This window comes from Panthera leo, chromosome D4, assembly GCF_018350215.1.
Source record: "Panthera leo isolate Ple1 chromosome D4, P.leo_Ple1_pat1.1, whole genome shotgun sequence".
Classification (NCBI taxonomy): Eukaryota; Metazoa; Chordata; class Mammalia; order Carnivora; family Felidae; genus Panthera; species Panthera leo.
In genome coordinates this window covers 80,754,202-80,774,605 of record NC_056691.1, presented here as the reverse complement: position 1 = coordinate 80,774,605, position 20,404 = coordinate 80,754,202, and the positions used below count along the sequence as shown (strand labels likewise).

General features: G+C 50.5%; 1 protein-coding gene and 1 long non-coding RNA gene across 6 annotated transcripts in view; one reads left to right on the top strand and one right to left on the bottom strand.

Annotated features, from left to right (window-relative positions):
* The window catches only part of TTLL11 (tubulin tyrosine ligase like 11), a 237,215-nt gene that overhangs the window by 170,236 nt on the left and 46,575 nt on the right, over window positions 1-20,404 (top strand). For 4 of the 5 annotated variants that reach the window (XM_042912020.1, XM_042912023.1, XM_042912022.1 and 1 more), the window contains one exon: window positions 5,496-5,579. The exons of the other annotated variant lie outside the window; for it this stretch is intronic. In XM_042912020.1, the coding sequence (XP_042767954.1) occupies window positions 5,496-5,579 (84 nt within the window). The remainder of the gene's footprint in view (window positions 1-5,495; window positions 5,580-20,404) is intronic. 5 annotated transcript variants of the gene reach the window in all.
* On the bottom strand, window positions 4,127-5,953 carry LOC122204498. Its single transcript, XR_006195695.1, has 3 exons — window positions 4,892-5,953; window positions 4,558-4,660; window positions 4,127-4,302 (listed from the first exon to the last, which is right to left on the bottom strand). It is a non-coding gene; the product is annotated as an uncharacterized LOC122204498 (long non-coding RNA).

Sequence of the window (20,404 nt, the reverse complement as noted above, 5' to 3'; positions counted from 1 at the left end):
TGAGAGAGAGAGAGAGAGAGAGAGAGAGAGAGAGAGAATCCCAAGCAGGCTCCATGCTCAGCTCAGAGCCCCATGTGGGGCTCGATCCCAAGACCCTGGGATCACAACCTGAGCCTGAAATCAAGAGTCAGGCCCTCAAATGACTGAGCCACCCAGGTGCCCCAACACCTCACACACTCTAGAAGAGAGAAACAAAGGGTCTGCTTAACTGTCAGAACCTGAAGGAGCCATAAGGTCGCCTCCTCCAACCTTTTCATGTTACAGATGGGAAAATGGAGGTTGTTAGAGGGAATGGAATTCTCTGGGTCTCGTGGCTACTGTGGGAGAATCTGGGACTGGAATCCAAGTCACCTGACAGCTGGTCTCACCAGAATTCTCCTTTCTCTTAAGCAATGCACCTGCCTTATGTTTGGGTGCTAGATGTCCGTGCCTCACCTGCATGGACAGCCCTCTTCTTCGTACTCCCACTTTTCTTCCTTCCTTCTGTAGGACATAGGTATCATCATCCCTATTTTACAGATGAAAATGCTGATCCCCAGAAAGGTTAAGCATTTTGTTAAGGTGATAGGACCAAGAACCAGCAGCCCAGGAATTTTATTCCTGGCTGTCTTACTCCCAAGCTTCCCACCCCTCTGTGCTTTGTCTTAATGAATCTTTACCCTTAGGCCTTAGACATTTTTCTCCCAATTATATATAACATATTTTAAAATATCCATTTGGTTAGAAGTAATAGATTTTTCATGGCCAACCAGCTTCTATGTAAGACTTCCTAGAGAAATTTGTAGTAAGATTTAGCAGATTTCAAAGGGCTTGCCCATCCTTAAAGTTTGCTACCACATGGAAATAGTGAGCGGATGTTCTAGACACAGCGTGGTGATTGTTTGGAAGAATCTTGAATGATCTGCAGATAACTGACTGAAGGTGGTGGTCTTTGATGAATGTAGGACCAAACTATCTCTTAGTCTATCCCGGTTTTGCACATGTCCTCTCCCTCATCCGTGGATAACCTTTTAGTAGGACCACGGCAACCAACCTCCACTGTTATTTCCCCTTGAGCTCTGGGAAGGCAGAAGGAGCTTCCTCTCCCTCTCTGGATTCCATCATCTAACACCATCCTACTACCTGGGAAGTAATCCATAAATATCTGTGAAATAATGGGGTCTTCTCTCATTTTGGAACCACAGACATTTTTTTTTCTGGTATTTTTTCTCGTTTTCTGACTACTGCTCTGTGGACAGCCTCCGAGCTGGCAATGGACCTCCTTCCGTTCCTTCTTTCGGATCCATCTATGCACCAGATTCCGAGCAAGGCAGAATCCACATGCTCCCTGGCAAATTGAAAATGGATCCTCATCCTGTTTATGCATGCCTATTGTATGTTGGTCTTTCTGCTACGTCTTGGGAATCACACTAGGTTGTTCCTTCTAGGAGCTCCCAGCCGATGGGCAAGTTGAACAAATAAGTCAAATATGATGAAGACCATAGCAAGTGTTAAATGAGGCACTAGCGATGAGCTATGGGAGGAAGGGTAGTTAATTTTTCCTGGAGAAATCATGGGAGGGTTCACAGAGAAGACAGATATTTCAAAAAAAAAATTATTACATAAATGAATTCTGAGCAGCTCATCCCAAGTTCACATTCTACATAAGAAACTCAAAAATAGAGTTCGCTGTTTCCAATTCTGGCTGTTTAGGGTGCTGACTCAGATTCAGATTCATAGCTGTGAGGAGAAGAATCTAAAAAATAATTAGAGATACAAATCTCAATGACTATTTCTTATTAGTAGGAAAGAAACTGTGGGTCACTTGAAAATATTGCTTAATCTCATTACTTCTAGTTCCACACACTCCTATGTGAAATATTTTTAAACCCATATTTGTGTTGAAATTAATAGAAAAGTGTGTCACCCTATTTTATTGTGATTTCAATAGTTAAGTTCATGGCAACCAAAAGATTATAGATAGAAAAGCTTTGAACTGGTGACTATGATTTCATTCCCTAGCAATTTAGAAGGTCATGGACTAAAGCAAGATTATAGAACAAGGGCCTTAAAAATGTTAATACCTGTTGACTGAGAAATTTCACTTCTGGGAATTTATACCAAAGATATAATCCAAAATTATGAGAGAGATGTATTGTCTAAATATGTATATCCAAGTAGTGAAAAATCAGAAACAATTGAAATAGCCATTAGCTTGAGGGAAGTCACTCGGTCATGAAAGATTTCTATAAGGGGCGCCTGGGTGGCTCAGCTGGTTGAGCATCCAACTTCAGCTCAGGTCCTGATCTCACGATTCATGAGTTCGAGCTCCGCGTCAGGCTCTGTGTTAACAGCTCGGAGCCTGGAACCTGCTTCAGATTCTGTGACTCCCTCTCCCTCTCTGCCCCTCCCTTGCTCATCCTCTGTCTCTTTCTCTCTCTCAAGATAAACATTAAAAAAAAAAAGATTTCCATAAATAATTTTGGTGACATGGCAGATATGTGCTTATAACACAACGCCAAATAAAAATTAGGCCACAAAATTTTGTGTATAGTATGATTTCAACTATGTGACAAAATCATGTGCATAAGAGTAGAAGGGAATTTACCAGAATATTAACAGTGATCATTTCTGACAGTGAGATGATGGTTGAGAGTTGTGTGATCTCACCTATGTTTTTATATTTGTGTGTGTATATACATTTGCGTGTATCAGGAAATGTGATATTACAGCATTAAAACCAGCAATGTTAGAGGGGACCGCTGGGTAGGAATGGACAGCACAGGCCAGCACATTCTGAGGTTTGAGGGCTTGGGCAACATGACGCAGAACAGTCGCAGAGCTCTTCAGAGTGGAAGAGCGTGACCAACCACAGCTTGGACTCGCCTGGGTCCATAGCTGCCATGATGGCAGGAGGAGCATGGGAGGCCAGGTGCCAGTCAACAGGTCAACTAGTTGCTGGTGGCCTCATGGTTTCATGAGCTCAGGTCATTCACAGCTGGACCCAGATGGCACAAAGTGGCCAGAAGAATGGCCACTGCTGTCCTGGAAGAAGAGGCAGCAGGCGAGGACTTGGCACGGGCAGGGGGGTAATGGTCAGGGTGTTGTCCTAGTGGGAAACTCCTAGAATACCAAACGGGCACTGAGGCAGGAACCCCATTGGATGGAATTGACCATCTCCATAAGGGGTTGGTAGCTGCTAGAATCTGAGTTTCCTCTTAAGCACGAGGATTCCAGGCTTAGAGCAGAAAGAACGATGCCGGGGTGAAGACCATTGAGCTTCCACCTGCCGGGCTGGGACTGGCCCCAGGTGTGGACGGTACTGAGCCGGTTGGCAGAGGGTCAGGGCTCTGCGGGTCTCCAGCTGCGAGGGGCTGGCTGGTGTCGCTCCAGATGAACTGTATACTAAATGCGTAATAATGTATAAAAGACAAGACGTTGTCCATGTCCCTTTGACGATCATTATTAAACATGGGAACATTTTTAGTTGCTAGTACTTTCTTCAAAGAGAAAATGCTGTTTCCAAAGATGGCTCCGTCAGGAATGTGGGAATCCGAGCCGTTTATGTTTCATTTTCATACACAGTGTGTGAAGCCAAGTCGGCCTGTATATTTAACCCACGTTATATTTGGTATCCCTGAGCTGTGCTGGGAAAACCAGCAAGCCCCTAGCTGTAAAATGACAGGATAAATATTACTCCGTTCAAAGCACAGACGAAAAAATACACCTCAGTATTTTCTTTAAATACTTTACATTTATCTGATACTCTCTATTATACCGGTGCATTTGTTCTGTGTGACAGATTTATGAAGTGTAGACACGGCCAGCCCAGAGAGGTGGGGGAGTGCCCTGTGCCAGCCACTGTTTAAACCTAGGGGGGGTGTGTGTGCATGTATGTGTGTGTGTGCACGCGTGTGTGTAAAGTGGACGCTTTGAAATGACTTATAAAAAATATGTATATATAATCTCATATATATGTATACTTATGTTTATATAAAATATCACAATCTTTACAACAACTTGCAAGAGAGATATTATCCTCATTTAAAGGATGAGAAAAGAAAGGATCAGACAAGCCAAGTGACTTGCCCAATGTCCCCCAGCATCCAGGAGGCAGAGTTGGGATTTGAACCCAAGCTGGATGCCTCGGCCTCTTCCAGAAGGGCAGAGGAGGGGCTCCCCGCTCCTCCTGCACTGGGGCCTGTGCGGTCATCCTTGCTCGTCCCCCTGGCCGAAGTTCAGGCGTCTGCTGATTTCCTTCCGCATACCTTTCAGTGCAGCCACAACATTTCTGTTCCTACATCTGAGAAGCGTGAGTCACTCCTGTCGGGAATAATTAGAACAAGAGGGTCTGGGCAGTGAGCAAGGAAGGGGGAGAAGGAAAGGCAGAACAGAGGAGGGTGAGTGAGCTAGGGAGCTGAGGGGGCAGCGCCTGGGGCTTCAGAACTGACCTCCCCCATTTGTCAAGAGGAGAGCGGGTCCCAGGGGGAGGTGGGCCGATGGGGTGGTGGCTCCTCCAGGAGTCAGGAAGCAGGGCTGAGGCCCCCAGCACTAGCAGGGGTGGATGTTAGGAAATACCTCTGGATCTGAGCCCCTAACGGAAGGTGGGAACGTTCCAAGCCGTGCACATTCACAGCATCCTGTGGCTCTGGCAGGATCCAGAAGGTAGAGTCAACAGCTCCTGGTTATTAGGTTAGAGATGACCGAACCTTCAGATGGTGGAACACACACACACACACACACACACACACACACACGTGTGCACACACACACGCGCGCGCCCATGCGTGCAGAAATAAGGCTCAAGGTGAACGTTGTCTGCAGCAAAGCAAAACATACTCTAGACATCTTGTTCACACTGCGAGGGAGGAAGATCCTGGAAAATATCAAGGGACCAAGTGTGGCAACTTACCGTTCCTAAATTTGAGAGAGATAAGATAAAGATAAGATGTAGTCTTTCGTTCTCTGCCTTTATTGTTGTATGTCGGTCTGAACGTAGCATTTTGGGAACAGGCTTTAATCAGGTCGTTCCTGCCCTTCGTCACACAGCGTCTTCTCAGTCACGAATCCCCTTCCTGGCGGCTTTTTGAACAAAAAGGGTTTCTGTAGCTATGTCTCGGCACTTACCGCATCGTAATGGAACTCTCTTTCTCTAGGTGTCTCCCTGCGCCAGTTGGCAGCCCGTGCAGGCAGGGGCACTGTCTTACTCGTCTCACATCCCCTCTGCCCCGTGCTCGACACGTAGGAAGGGCCACACGTTTATCTTGCCCGCTTATCACGCTCGGTGCCAACTTAGAGACGCCTGTGCCCTCGGGCTTTGTTCCAACCATTTGAGGAAATGTGGAACCCGGGTTCTCACGGCCCCCTCCCCTCCGGGGTGTTTGTGGTGTCCAGGCCCTTTGCAGGCCCTGCCGGAGGCATCCTGAGCATCTCTCAGCTGCCCTGTAGAAGTTACTTGCGTTTGTCTTGTGCCCACCAGCTTGCAAACAGTAGTTCATTATGCTTTCTGATTTCAGCTTTCCAGATATCTATACGGACAGAAAACACAGATTCCCTCCGGTTTCTGACAGAATGCCTTCATCACAGCTTCCCGTAGTCAGGTACTGGCCAGTGGAGTCGACGTAGCTAAACTCGTCTACATCTCCTACACCTGTGGCTATGCCTCTCGGTTTCTGTGCCTCGAAAACTCCTACTAGAGTGTGGTCCGGCGGGCACGGGCAGGCGAACGGGGTCGCAGAAGCAGAGATGTAGTTAGAACTGACCCCGATTCTCCCTTAGTGTGTGGGAAGCAACACGGCAGAGTTGGTGGGGGGTGGGGAGACAGGTTTCAGCAGCAGAAAGGCTTGATAGGAATTCCCGTCCAACCCTTTGAAAGCTGTGCGACTTTGGACAAATTACTTATCTTCTCTGAGCCTCGGGTTCCTGATCTGTGAAATGGAGATAATGGTGCCCAACTCACAGGATCACTGTGGGAGTTAGAAGTGATTTGGGGGCGGGGGGGAAATGTGATCACAGCTGTGGTAAATCTCACATACTGTGTGCACACACACAACGAAAAAGAGAAACGGAAAGACAGATGAAATCCTGGAAAGAAAACTCCAGTACGTTAGCAGTGGCTGAAGGTGGATGGTGAAACAAAGGGTGAATTTTACCCCCTTTTTCTGCTTTTTTGGTATCTTTAAATATTTTTTTCCATGAACCTATATTGACTTGATAATTAGGAAAATAGAAAATAAAGAAGTGTAAAATAGGAAAAGAGAAATAATATGCATTAAGTACCAGGCATAAGTTGGCACTCGGTAAATGGTAGCTATTTTTACTAATTAGTCATTATGCCTAATAATAATAATTAGGCATAATGATTTCCTCTGGGACCAGGGGTTGTGAATTAGCCTGTTGGAGGCGGCTGATGACTCCCTCTAAGTGAGAGGGAGTTCTGGGTTCACTTCCAACCAGGCCACCCCTCCCTTGCCTCCCTGATCCTTCTGCCAATGCCTGAGTGCCAGACCCCCCCACCCTGCTCCCGCTTCTTCCCCCCCAAAAGCAGTCTGAGCAAAGATCCTGTGCCCCTAGAAAGGGAAGCGCAGTTTCGGGCAGGCAGAGGTGTTCTCCATGGAGGAGCTGTCCAAGGAGAGTGGTGGCGGTCAGGGCGGGACATCACCATCCCTTCACTGGTGGCGGCCAGTTGTCTAGGGGGATAGAGTGAGAGGGTCAATAGTCCCTTCTATTTCTTCTGTTTGGAGAGTAGACAAGGTCCCTGGGACAAGAGTTTCCCAACACCTAAAACTGACTCGATGCTGTTAGTTGGCAGGTCACAGAAGTTAAACGTGTCCCCTCTCTTCACTCATGGCACAGTGAAAATACTGGTCTCACTGGGTCAGCCCAAGTGAGAGTTTTGGACTAACCTACCAAATTCCTCAGGGTCCCCACAGTTTCAACCAAACAGAATTAAACTTCTGCCAAAAGGAAAGAGAAAATGAGGTCCCGAACTAGCTGCATAGCCGTGAGCAAGTCAGAAGACCTCTCTAAACCTGTGTCCTAGGTGTAAAATGAGAGATCAGCACCGCTGGTCCCTGGAATCCCTGGACATTCTCAATTCCGTGACATGCTGATAATAAACACAGTTGGTTCTGAGAAGAGAGCGGACTCGGAGGTTTTCTCTACTCAGCGGGCAAGCTGCCAAAATGGGATGGCTAGGACAGGGAAGGACAGGAATTCTCTCTGGGGCTGACACTTAATCGGTGTGGCCCCCAGAGGTGACAAATGATGGCAGGACATCAGCTGGTGGCTTCTAGAACAGTGAAAACAGCAGGTCCTCCGCCAGTGCATGCGAAGCCTCCGTTACGTCAGCGTCGGGTGTGAAATGCCTGCCCAATGCCGGGCACGGTGGCAGATGTCACACAGACCGCACGCTGTGTCCACTCCTTGGTGCCCTGCAGGATCAGCTTTGCCATCGCTCCGCAGGGGAGGCAGCGGAGACTCAAGAGCTTGGCTCCCTTTCTCCCTTGACATTTTCTGTGCCTCGACAGCATGCTCAGCGCCCCGAGAATCTGAGAGCGAACAAGATGATCCAGCCCCCGTGGAACTGGCAGTTTAGAAACAGCTAGAGATAAGCACATGGGCAGTCATAGTACAGTGTGGAAAAGTCTTCAGAAAAGAGAGAAAAGTAGCGTTGTGAAGCACAGTGAAGGGGTCACCCACACCCGCAGAAGGGCAGGGCAAGGTGGGGGCAATGACATTCCAGGCAGAGGCCACAGCACGTGCAAAGGCCCCAGGGTGAGTATACAGCGGAAGGACTTGGAGAGCTTTGTGGGCTGGCTGGAGTTCACATGGGGATGTGGAAGGACAGGGGCTGGAGGGGACAGAGCCGGCACGTGAAAGGACTTGACTGGGCCAGTGACCTTGCAGGTAGAGGGGAGTCAGTCATTCATGCATTCACGCACTTGGCCAATATTCAGTGAGGGCCTACTGTGTGCCGGGACTGAGGAGCCAGTGGTGAACAGAACCACCACAAATGTCTGCCTTTGTGAAACTCACATTCTTTATTGGGGTTGGGGGTGGTAAGAGGGCAGGAGACAGACATCAGCTAAGTAAACGAGTAAAATCTATGCTCTGATGAATGGCAGCACGGCTGTGGTGAAGAACGGAGCAAGGCGGGCACTCAGAGGCTGGCGAGGAGTGGGCGTCACAGCTGTAAGCAGAGTGGCCAGGGGAGGTCTGTCGGGGAAGGGGACGTTTCCACAAGCACTGGAAAGAAGTGAGTGGGAGAGCCAGGGACGGGTTCAGGGCCACGGCTATGATATGGAAGATGTGTTGGAAGGAGAAGCTGGAAGCAGGCAGACTCGTGATGGGGCTATTGAAATTCAGGTGACCCACCATTGAAGTGACAGGTGATGGCAGTTTAGATTCTGGGGAGCAGCAGTGGAGATGGAGAGAAGTGGGTGGACCGAGGTGACAGAGGAACAAGACTGGGCTACTTGTGGGGTTTGGGAGTTACTCTCTTCTGTCTGGTTTCTGACCCAGGCACTGTGTGGGTGTTAAATATCTTCTCTGAGTCGCGAGCAAAGCTGGCGGCTCAGTTTTGGGAGCAGAAATTGATGAGCTCAAAAGCGTTTTGTCCAAGGGCACCCATGTTCATACCTGCACTGCTCACAACAGCCAGCAGGTGGCAGCAGCCCAAGTGACCATGCAGGGACGGAAGACAAGATGTATATGCACACAAAGGAATATTATTCAGCCTTTAAAAGGAAGGAGGTTCTGACACCTGCCACAGCATGGATGAACTTTGAGGACATTGTGCTACATGAAATAAACCGGACACAAAAGGACAAATACTATATGGTTCCACTTACTCACGGGAGGTTCCTAAAGTGGTCAAATTCATAGAGACAGGAAGTAGAATGATGGTTGCCGGGGCTGGGGATGCGGGGAATGGGGAGTTCATGTTTAACAGACACAGAGTTTCCATCTGGGAATGTGGAAAAGTTCTGGACGTGGATGGTGGTGAGTGTTGCACAACAGTATGAATGTACTTAATAGCCCTGAACGGTACCCTTAAAAAATGACTAAAACGGTAAAGTTTATGTTATGTCTGCTTTGTGAAAATGTTTTACAATTCGTTTTAAGTAATTTACTCGAAGTCACATGACTATCAAGTCCAGCCCAGCCCCAGAGGCCCTCTTGTATTCCTGCCTCTTATTCTGAGGTCTCCCCACCTCTCACTCTTCCCTGGGTTCCAGACTGGCTGGGATCCCCTGGCAAAGTGACTTGGCATCTCTGGGCCCATTTTTCCTCACCTGCAAGGTGGAGATGACCCTTCGTGGGGTTGCTGTGAGAATTAGATGGGTTCACACCCATCACTTGCCTGGCACCAAGTAAATTATCATTACACATCATTGCATAGCATTGCTCTTTCTTACGTCAGAACTCCCTGACTTTGGTAAAACAGCACAGACCTAACTAGAATCCATGCCCTAGCGGTTGCGGGCTGTGTGGCTTTGGGCAAGCCACTTGTAAAGTGGGCCCAATAATTTCTACCTGGCAGAGATGAGGGCAAGACTAAATAGGACCTGTGTTCAGGGTCCCCAGGGCAGGGCCTGGATGCCACAGTCCCTGATAAACAGCGGCTGATCCTGTACGGACACAAGATCATAGTTACGCAGGGAACAAATCAACCCAGTGACGCGACAAGTAAATTTCGCATTCTTCTCTACTTCCGCACCGTTTTATAGGCAGATACAGCCCTCCCTTCTGGTAGTTGAGGTGTCTGTAGAATCCTGAAATGACACCTTTGTGTTGGCTTCGGGAACAGGTCTGCATCTGATTTGTTTTACAAAGGAGATCTCTTCAGCCAAGTCTGAATAACAGTTATGGAGCTCCTGCTTGGCCCGGTCCCAAGCTGCTGCTGCTGCCAGAGAGTCAGAAACGAGACAGACAGCGGCCCTGTCTGCACAGAGCTGATTGATATTAGCCGAAAGAAGTGGCAAGGATATTGTCACAGCAAACTGCACTGGGAAATGGGAAACCTGGACTCTTCCTGACCTGTAAAGCCCAAGCGCCAGGAAACCTTGGACAAACCACTCCCTGTCGCCAGAGCTCGGTCCGAGTCTACATACGGGAGGAGGACCACGCCCCGTCCCTGTGACTTGAAGCTCTTTCCTTTCTAACTGCATTGGTTGTGTTGCCCCGTCTCTCTCTCTCTCTCTTTCTCTCTCTCTCTCTCTCTCTCTGGAAGCAGTCTGTGGGGCATAGGGTGTTCAGGGGAAGCTGGACAAGAGTCACCGCCTTCTGTGCTGTACAGACCTGGCCTTGGGGGCTTAGCGGTCAGCCAGGAGGGGCTTGACCCCATGGCACGCTGGGACTCCAGCCTCAAGATGGTGAGAAGAGGGAGGACACTGGGGCCATGCAGAGCCCGGAATGCAGAGACCTGGAGTAGGTTCTGGAGGCCAAGGCTAAAGCAGACTAATGGGAATGGGGCATGGCTCGCTCCAGACCCCCGCTGTGGGCTGGCGCTGCCTGGGTACCCCCACATCGTTCAGGCCTGACTCCCAAGGCGCAAAGCAGCCAGGACAGGAAGAGGTGGCCTGTGAGGGCAGGTGCGTTCTGGCCTTCATCTGCCCACTCAAGGGGCGGGAGCCCCTCTCCTCGGATCAGATTCCTACCCCGAGGACAAAGGAGGAGAGGACAAGCTACTTGGAGATCTCGTGAATCCTCATTTCCCCTTTGCCTGTGGGGCAACAGGGAAAGTGTCCCTGCGCCTCCCTGACTGCTGCTCTGCCTTCTGCTGCTTCGTCTATCTCATGCCAAGGCACGGTCTGCTCATTTCACATGGGATGCCGCACCCGTGCGTTCTTATCTTGGGCCAGAAGTGAGTCAAATCCAGCAAAGCTGCGGTTGGGTCCCGGGGATCATCGGTCTGTGCGCCGGCATAGCGTCTCCTCGTCAAACACTCGGTAGCCAACCCAAGCCAATTAACGTGAGGAAGAAAAATTGCACGTTATCATTCAACTACTGCTGCATCCATATGCATGAGGCCAAGGGACCTGACTCCCTTGCAGAATTAAGATAACCTTTAGAGGGACGCATTTCTGAGAACACCCTACCCACTCCCCCTGCCTGCTCCCCAAGCGCTCCCCTACAAGCCAGAGCAAATGTTGCTTCCGATCTGTGGCCGCCAAGGAAACGGCCCGGGCTGCCCACATGCCGTCCAAGTTCTTGAAGAGTTTGATGGGCTCCTGCCACTTAAGAAATTGGTCACATTTAGAAATATTCAGCTTCAGTGAACATGTCACTGCTGCGTATAGGAAAAACATACTATTATCTCTAGAGCTTGCCTGAAACAACAGGCTTGTTCCCGAAACAGATGTTTTGTGAAATCCACCGTGACAGGCTCATCAGAGCTGGAGAAGGGCCAGCACTTAGTTACCAGCCTTGCAAGGACACAGACATCCCTGCTGGCTTCTCGTTCATCCTCCACACCTGGGCTCCGAGGAGGTCCTCCCCGTGGTTCTTCCTTCTGGCTCTTGGGTTCTGAAGTTAAAACATTTTACAAGCTTGATACTCTAGACAGAATTCAGTCAGCCAGGTGTGTCCTGGGGAGAAGTTTTCCAAGGTAATGACTCAGGATATCTTAATTCGGTTCCACTAACATTTACCGAAGGCCTACTGTGTACCCACGACCGTTCCGGCTGCTCTCAGTCACATTATCTCACGGTTACTGGTGGGGTTGCCCAGTTCAGAAACAAAGACCTTGGGTTGGTGTCCCAGGGCTGCCGAAACAACTCACCTGTTGGCCTCAAGCAACAGACAGGCGTTCTCTCGTGTTCTGAGGCTGGACAGCGTCAGCCGGGCCGCGCTCCCACCCTCCCGAGACCCCCCCGGGGCGACTCGCCCTCACCCCTGCCAGCTTGTGGTGGCTCCCCGCCTTTGCTGGCCTGTGGCCGTGTCACTCCAATCTCTGCCTCGTCTCCACACGGCCTCTTCTCCGCCTGTGTCTGTGTCAGATCTCGTCCCGCCTTTCTCTTCTCAGGACACCTGTCCCTAGATTGAGGGCCTAGTCGAAATCCGGGATAGTCTCCTTTCGAGAGCCTTAATGTGATTACACCTGTAAAGACCTTTTCCAGATGAAATCACATTGCCAGATTCTAGGGGTTAGGGCCACTATTCAGCAAGCTACAGACCTCTAGGTATTTTCTGGTTGTTTCCCCAAAGTCACACAATGAGAAAGTGTCAGAGTGGGAGGTAAACCTGGGCTGGCTGGCTCTGAGCTCAGACCCTCCGTCAGGTCCTCACCCCTCAGACTCTGTGATGCAAAACGTGGGCAACGGGCCCTGCTCTTATGAAACTACAGCTACATGGGAAGGAGCTTTGCGTGTTGGTTATGAATGAGGCTCTTGTGTCCAGCCGATCCTTATGACCTTGGGCAAATTATGTCACTGCACTCATGTCTCAGAGGAAGATGCCTTATGCCGAGAATGGGAATCATATTAAGAATAATAATAGCCTCACACGGCTGTGGTGAGGATCAGATGAGAGAAGGCGCTTAGCCCACAGGCATGGAGTCAGCAAGATCCCAGACGCCCTGACCCCGCAGCCTCTGCGGTTAAGCACCGTGCTCCCTGCTCCCACTCCCCAGAAGCTTTGAATCAGAGCCTCTGAATAGAAAAGGGATTGTGTACAGGTCCCCAGGAACCCAGGTGAGGAAGATGGAGAAGCCAAAGCTGACTTTGGGGTTTTGAGCTTGGCTCACTTAGCGGAAGGAGCTGCCAAAAACAGCACGGGTGGAAATGGCAAGAAGCAGGTTTGTTGGGGGGCCGGGGAACAAATCGTGCTCAGCTTGGATGCAAGCGGGACACCTGGGTGGATTTCACTGGCAAGTGCTGGACTTGGAAGGTGACTTTTAAAAGCGCCCCAGAGCTTAAGAGTAAGGGAAAGAACTGAATCTGTTTGGCAAATTCAAGCGCTATCACAGATTAAGCTTCTCAGGGGGCAGAGAGCAAGCGAGCAAAGACGAGTGAAAGTGTCGGTGCTCACTGCTTCGTGGTCACAGCACTCAATTTTCTCACCTGTAAAATGGGCTTCGTGGTCACAGCACTCAATTTTCTCACCTGTAAAATGGGCATATGCTTGTTTCTTCCCAAGCGGTTGCTCTGGTGGCAATAGATGCCAGATGGGAAATTACTCCATACGTTAGGGGTTGAACCACAGCTAGTGGCCATAGGTACCGGCATCAGCCACCTTTTCCCAGACACTGAGCCTGGCAGGAGAGGCGCCCGGGGGTCTCCCCGTCTCTGCGCCATGGCTGAAGAAGCAAGAACTGTTCATTCACCGGGTTGGAACGGGCCTTCTGCCGGGCTCCACGTCTATCCATGATCACCAAAGGAACTACAGCAACAACTTGAATTTCCCCGTTCCCTGGGCAACGGGTACACTTCTGCCAGGGTTTTCATGTTTCAGAAAAACAGCTGAGGGTACCACTCACAGTGCTTCTGTTCAATGTACGCTCACCTGGACCCCCCCCCCACGTGTCCCCCTGGCCATGTACCCTGGACTCCCCCCAAGTGTCCCCCTGGCCGTGCACCCTGGACCCCCCCTCCCACGTGTCCCCCTGGCCATGCACCCTGGACCCCCCTCCCACGTGTCCCCCTGGCCGTGCACCCTGGACCCCCCCCCCATGTGTCCCCCTGACCGTGCACCCTGGATCCTCCCTCCCACATGTCCCCCTGGCTGTGCACCCTGGACCCCCCCCTCCCACGTGTCCCCCTGGCTGCGCTCGCCTGGACTCCCCCCTCCCACGTGTCCCCCTCCCCATCTCATAGGGATTTGCAGGAAGGGGTAGGTCAGTGACGTTGCCATGACAACCAAGGAAGAGGCCAGCTCTGACTTCAGCTCCAGGAGGTGCTTGTTAGCAGGGAAACTAAAAGATAGGCTTTCTCTTGTTTTCTTTTTTGGGGTGCGGGGCGCCCGCCCCATTCCTCTTGGCACAGAAACCTTTCACTTCCGCCAGGTGAGCTGGTCAATTGAGGATATTTAACTCATTTGAACGGGCGCCCGGAGAAACCACTGTGAAAGAAGTGTCCGTGTGCCGTGTCCGGGATGTTGTGTCACAAAAAGCACACTGCTCCTTAAGGCTGCCCCTCAGGGGGTGGCTGGCAAGTGGGCGCAGCAGCCTCTAGACCCCAGTCTGCACGTCTCCACATCTGTGGGATTTTTAAGCTGTCTTACACTGAGGACCAGCGATCTGTCTGGCATTCTACGGGGTTCTTTACATTTGGTATTCCATTTGCTTCTCACCAACCCCCTGTGTGTTTAGTATTATTGTCACCATTTTGCAAATGAAGAAACCGATACTCAGAGAGGTTAAGTACCTTCCCCGAGGCCACTCAGCTGGTAAGTGGCAGTGCTAGAGCTCAGCCCCAGGCCCGCTTGATGTGTAATCCCCACAACTGTTGCCGTCCTGCCACCCTGCCTTAACCTTGTACTTGAACCTATGCAGTCTCTCTCGAGCTATCAGGGAGGCATCATCTAAAAAATGTGCCATGATAACTAAACATTTAGTACTTCTGCGAGAAACACCACTGCACACAGTCTGGATGTCTGCTTGGGGAATTGTGCAGTGACAAGAGAAATTAATACTTTAATGGATTTTGACAACAACTCTATGTTAGGGGAATTCAAATGGCGTGGAGAAAAAAGTTAGGCTTTCTCTCTGGACCTGGTTGCTAATATGCATATGCCTAATTTATTAGCCGTGTTGTGTAAAAAAAAAAAAAAAAAAAAAATCTCATTTTGTGAGGACCGAAGTTCTTGGAGGGATGGAATGCTACGTACGGACTGGAGGAGGCAGTTAATTCTTCCTGGCTGGGCTTCAGCTGACCGGAAGTCCCTGATTTTTGTTTGACATTTCGTTCGCACTCACTGTGCTGCAGCCAGGACGCTAGCCTTTTGTTTCCTGTCACCCTACTGAATGCCTCCACACCTCTGTGAGGGGGTTGCTGTAGTCCATCACCATTTTACAGAAGAGAAACAGAGACCGAGCCTAACACAACTTCCCCAAGGCCATACGGGTAGGAAGTGAGTGGAGCCAGGATGGCTGTTATTCTTATTGCCATAAATTCTTATTGTTGCACTATTACCCTTAAAGCAAAACAAAACAACAAAAAAAATGGCTTTCTAGGACCTGAAGCTGCAAATGACACACAAAGGTCACCCCCCCCCCCGTTTTCTTGCCTACGGCAAAATTACACCAAATTCTTCACGTTATTTGTTTTAAAGAATGCTTTTCTTACACAGTCATCTACGAGCGTGCCTTTTCTTTTGCATTGCCTATGAGATGTAGAGTACTATTAGGGGAACAAAAATGGGTTCTATTTTCAGCAAACTCACAGTCTATGGGGGAGAGAGGCCACAGACTTCCACGGCTGTAATATAAGTTTAGAAGATGATTGATTGCACAGGAGAGGAGCAAATGAGGTGCTGTGGGAAATCCACAGGAGAGTGTATCTGGTGGGAGGGACGAGGGGGCTTGTGGGTGGGTTGGCACCTGAAGTGACCTCGGCAAGGTGTGCGGGATTGGGGCCTGGATGTTGGGGGGGGGGGGTTGGCAGGGAGCAGGGCACAGGCATCGGGGCAGTGGGTGTGAATGGGAGGGCCTAGGGAGCCCGGGGTCGGGGGGTGGGGGCAGGGAGCAGGTCAAGGACAGAGGCTTAAAGGACACTCTACCACCAGGAGGGAAAAAAGACAGAGAACAGAAAACCACCAGGGCATGGGCACAGAAGCCAGGAAATGAGAGTTCCAGAAAGCGTGGTCAAAGCGTCATCAGATGCTATGAAGAAGCTGAACTGGAGAAAGACCGAGAAGGTCGGTGGTGATCAGGAGGGTCATGGTAACCCCAGGAAGAGCCGTGCATTTGAAGCAGTGGGAGCAGAAAGGCAGTGGAAGCTCGCTCAGTACCGAGACCAGGAGCGCATCGAGCACCCAGAGTGACCTTCTCTAGGCCACGCCCTGCTGCACCAGGGCTCAGACTGCAGTGTCCTCACAGAGGGTCAGCAGAGAGCCCCCTGGGCACTGGAGAACGCCGATGGAGGCCTAGAAAGAACAAGGTCTTGAGAGTCAGAGCCAGATTACCAGATGCGACCATTTAGAGGCAGGTGACCTTGAGGACTTCATGTAACCTGAGCTTAGCTTGGTAACAGCTAACACTTATTGAGTGCTTACTGCATGCCAGGTATGGTTCTAAATGCTCTACGTATATGTATTAGCTCATTTCATTTTCACAATGATGCTGTGACGTAGGTAGAATTATTATCCCCGTTACACAGAAAAGACACCAAGGCACGAGCATGTTAAGAGACTCTTCCAAAGCCACCAAGCTAGTGAGCAACAGGGCCAGGATTCCAACCCAGGCATTCTGCTTCCAGAATATCTCCATCTTAATATCTCTATCTTAAGGTCTCGTGTGGCTTAACCAGGGTAATTAACGTACAGAAGGGTTCCTGGCCCATAGGAGGGGCTCAGTAGGAGCTATCCCTCTTACCCCCTGACCACGTAGGAATACAAACTCTGGGCATCCTTGCCTGAGAAAGGTTGTGGGATCAGCCCCATAAGGCCTCACTCACGTTAGTGAAAACCCCAAACAGCACGACACACACAAAGACTGCCTCAAAAAGTGGGATACACACGCCTTGAGCCCCTGGGACACGAATGAAGATAGTTTTGTGTTCAACACCCTCACTGCGGGTTGACCAGCCAGCCGTAAGGCAGTCCTGGGTGGGGAGGGCCCTTGAGGGCAAATCAGGGACAGGTGAAATCCACCAATCAAGCAGATTTCATCCAAAATTTAAGGGGGAAGGATATTCGGCCTGGGATATGCCCACTGAATCCCTGGGTACCTGGTGTTCACCGGGCACATATACAGTATACAAAGGAGAACTAGGAGTACCACAAAAAAGGAGCTGCATTTGGATAAAATTGAAAGCCAAAAAGAATTACAGTCTAAGCAAAGGATAACTTCTACACATGGTTTCCCCCACTTATCGTCTGTGTTCACACAGGCCTATACTTTGGTGCAGAACTGTGTTTAAACACTAAAACGCTTTGTGTTGCAGACAGGCGCTGAGTGTGTAATTAAAAGGATCCCTTCATTAGCAGAACTAGACAATGAAAGCTCGAGTTGGCCTTTTCTGCTAATTTTGGAGGTGGTAAAACAGAGGCTAATACAACCACTGATTACAATCGTCACATAGATGGTGCCTTGCCGTTGCCACCAGGAAATCTTGGCTCCTCCTGTAGACAGACAGGCTCTTCCCATAGCTGGGAGGGACAAAGAGAAGGGATGCATTCTGGCAACGGATGTGGAGGGGTGTGGCGGTGGCGGTGTTAAACACGTGACCCCGGGTTCCGGGCCCAGCCCCATCACTTAGGCAGCTGACTTAACCTCCCCACGCCTCAGTATCCTCAGATGTAAACTCGAGTTAATAACTGCGTCTAATTAATTAGACTGTTGTAAGAACTCAGTGAAACAATGCCCGTCTGTATTCGCCGTCCGATGTTTTGAGCACCTACTGTGTGTCCAGAACGGTGTCAGAAGAGAGATTCATACGTGAGTGACAGCAGGGCCCGCCCTCCCATGACTCGCAGTCTAGGGAAGGAGACAGGTGTCAGAGACAGTCATACCGACAGCCATTTGGGTATGATGGCGACAAAAGGAATGCAGACCGTGGGCTCTGCTCTGGGCAGGGTAGAGATGAAACGCTCAATACTTACATCTTGGGATGAGCATGAGGATGATGACGATGTACAGAGAGTCCAGAAGGTCTTAGGGAAAGGAATGGCTGCTTCCAGCTCCAAAGGCTGAGGAAAGCTTTTTGGAAAAGGCGATGCGAAGTCTAAGATGTGAAGGACGAGTTTTTTCGCGTGGATAATTTCGGAAAGAACGTTTACAAAGAAGGGGAAGAGCGTGGAGAGGGGGAGGTGAGGTAGGCAAAGTAGCCCCCCACCCCACGCCAGTGCTCTGCTCACGAGGAGGGAGGGCCCGGTCGAGGGCGCCTGGGGCAGCCAGTGTGGGCCAGGCGCAATGAAAATCAGGAAATCCTTCTCCGGGTTCCTGTGAAAAGTTGAGCACTAGCCCAATCATCCACAGAAAGATGGTGGCCAACCACCTGGTGGGGTTAAAGACGGGACAATGCAGCCCTTTGGTGGAGGCGGGGGGTGGGGGGGGGTGGAGGGGGGTGTGGAGGAAGAATTCTCCTCCCTGCCTGCCAGGGTGGCCTCCACGGTCGGAAGCCTTTCATTCAGAATCAGAATTTTGGCCACTCCGGCATTTCAGTTTAGCGGTGGTTTGGTTTTTGTTGTTGTTGTTGTTGTTGTTGTCCCCTTTCCTTCTTCCTTTTTTAAATGCTTTGGACAGGAAGCCAGGAGAACTGGGTCTGCCTTTGCCAGCACCTCTCGCTGGCCACCTCACCCCAAGCGAGTGTCTGCCTCGACTTCCCTGTATCATTCAAGAGAAAAATGAGGCGCAATGACCGCCAGGGCCCCTGCTAACTCCACGGTTTAACTTTTTCTTTATGGGGGGAACAGCAGTGATTTTGTGACGTTTCTTTGTGCGTTATTTTATGACATTAGTCATCCTTAGTAGAGAACCAGGGTGTCAGGTGAGGGGCAGTTTTCCAGTGAGGTCCGAGAAGATGAGACTCATACGGGGGATGTATTTAGGGCGAGACGAGAGGCCGGGTGCGGCTTGCAGTGAGATTTCCCGCTCAGAGAGCAGGAGGGCAGTCTAGTGTCTAGTAATGTGAGCTGGGGGCAGAGCAAACCGTCAGAAAGTGGTTAAAGAAACCCCATAGCCTCCGGAGTTCCCAGAGATGTGTGCTGATCTCTCCCACTGAGCCTGGTGACCAGACAGTGAGCCTCTGGAGATGATGGCAGGAGATCAAGTTGGTGATTATCATCACAGCGGCTAACAGGTACTGAGGCGCCGTGCCAAGCACGATGCATCCACTTTCTCTGTAATTTACATCAGCCCGGTAGGTTAGGTGCCATTATTATTCCCATTCTTTGTAAGAGGAAGCTGAAGGTTTCCTTGAGGTTGTATGACTTGCCCGAGGTCGCCCGGCTCCAGAGGGCAGAGCCGGGACTCCAGGGGAGCAGCAGGCTGGCGCCCTATGGCGAGGAGCTGCCTGGCATCACCCCTCCCTGGCCCACGTGACAGTGTGCCTCATTGACTCTAACTGCCCAAGACAAAGAGAGCAAGAACGACGGCAAGATGCTGGCTGTGTGCAGAAGGGCGGAGCAGAGAGAGCCCTGTTAGGAAAGAAGCGTATCGCGAGGTCTGTCAGTTCCTTCATCCGGAAAATGAGAGGGCCGAGCCCCGTGACCCTTGACGGCCCTTCCCGCTCTGAAATAGCATGCGCTCTGGGTCTGTGGGGATGGGGGCACTGGAGTAAGTCCTCATGTTTGTCCTTTTGTTAACTCGGGGCCTGGCAGGAAGATGGTCCTGTGGCAACCCCAGCCTGGGGGCTCTGGGAACTCGTTCCCAGCAGTGACTGAGACCCGGTCTGCTGCTGTCGCCACTGGGGCCCTTGTCAATTCATATACGCGACAAACGCCGTGCATCGGTGACTCATGTGAGCCTGTAATGGTAAAATAGGGATTCATTTGTTCGGCAACGGGGACCAGCCCCATCCAGATACGTGCTGGTTACTCCTGCGTCGTCCCATTGAGGTCAGTTACGAGCCCCCAAGCAGATCCGTCTGGATGCTTCATAGGGAGGCTGTGTGTTTGATCCTAAGCAATGCAGTAGTCCTGGGCTAGGCTTGGACGGGGTGCCCTCGCAGCCACGCTCCCTCACAGGCTGCATGACATCCCAGAAGTAAGAGACTTCCCTCCACCGTCAGGGAGGAGAACGTGTGTCTAGAGAAGGTGCGTAACTACGATGAGTTGTAGCATGACAGGGTGGAGAGCGCCTGGGCTTTGAACCCAAACAGACCCAGGTTCAAATCCTCGCTCTCAGCCATGTAATAGCTGAGTGACCTTTGCAAAGTAAGGTAACCTCTCTGAAGCTAATTTTTCTCTTGAGTAAAATGGGGCCACTGATAGTACGTAAGTCATAGGATCATTGCCAGGCTCAAATGAGATGTTACCCGTATCCCGCCTGACTCTCGGGCACTCAGTGCCTGGCAACTCCTCGTGTGTGAAAGAGGGTCGTGCACCGGTTAGAAACAAGGATGCTAGCACCTACCTGCCTGGGTTTCTAACCCGGGTTTCTAACCGGGATTAGACTGTATCTTCATACCTCAGTTTCCTCATCTGTAAAATGGGCATAATAATAACACCTACTTTGTAGGATTGAATCAAGGTTAAGTTTGTTTTAAACTGCAGTACCTGGCACATAGCAAGTGCTGCCAATATCCGATATCGTCACCATTGT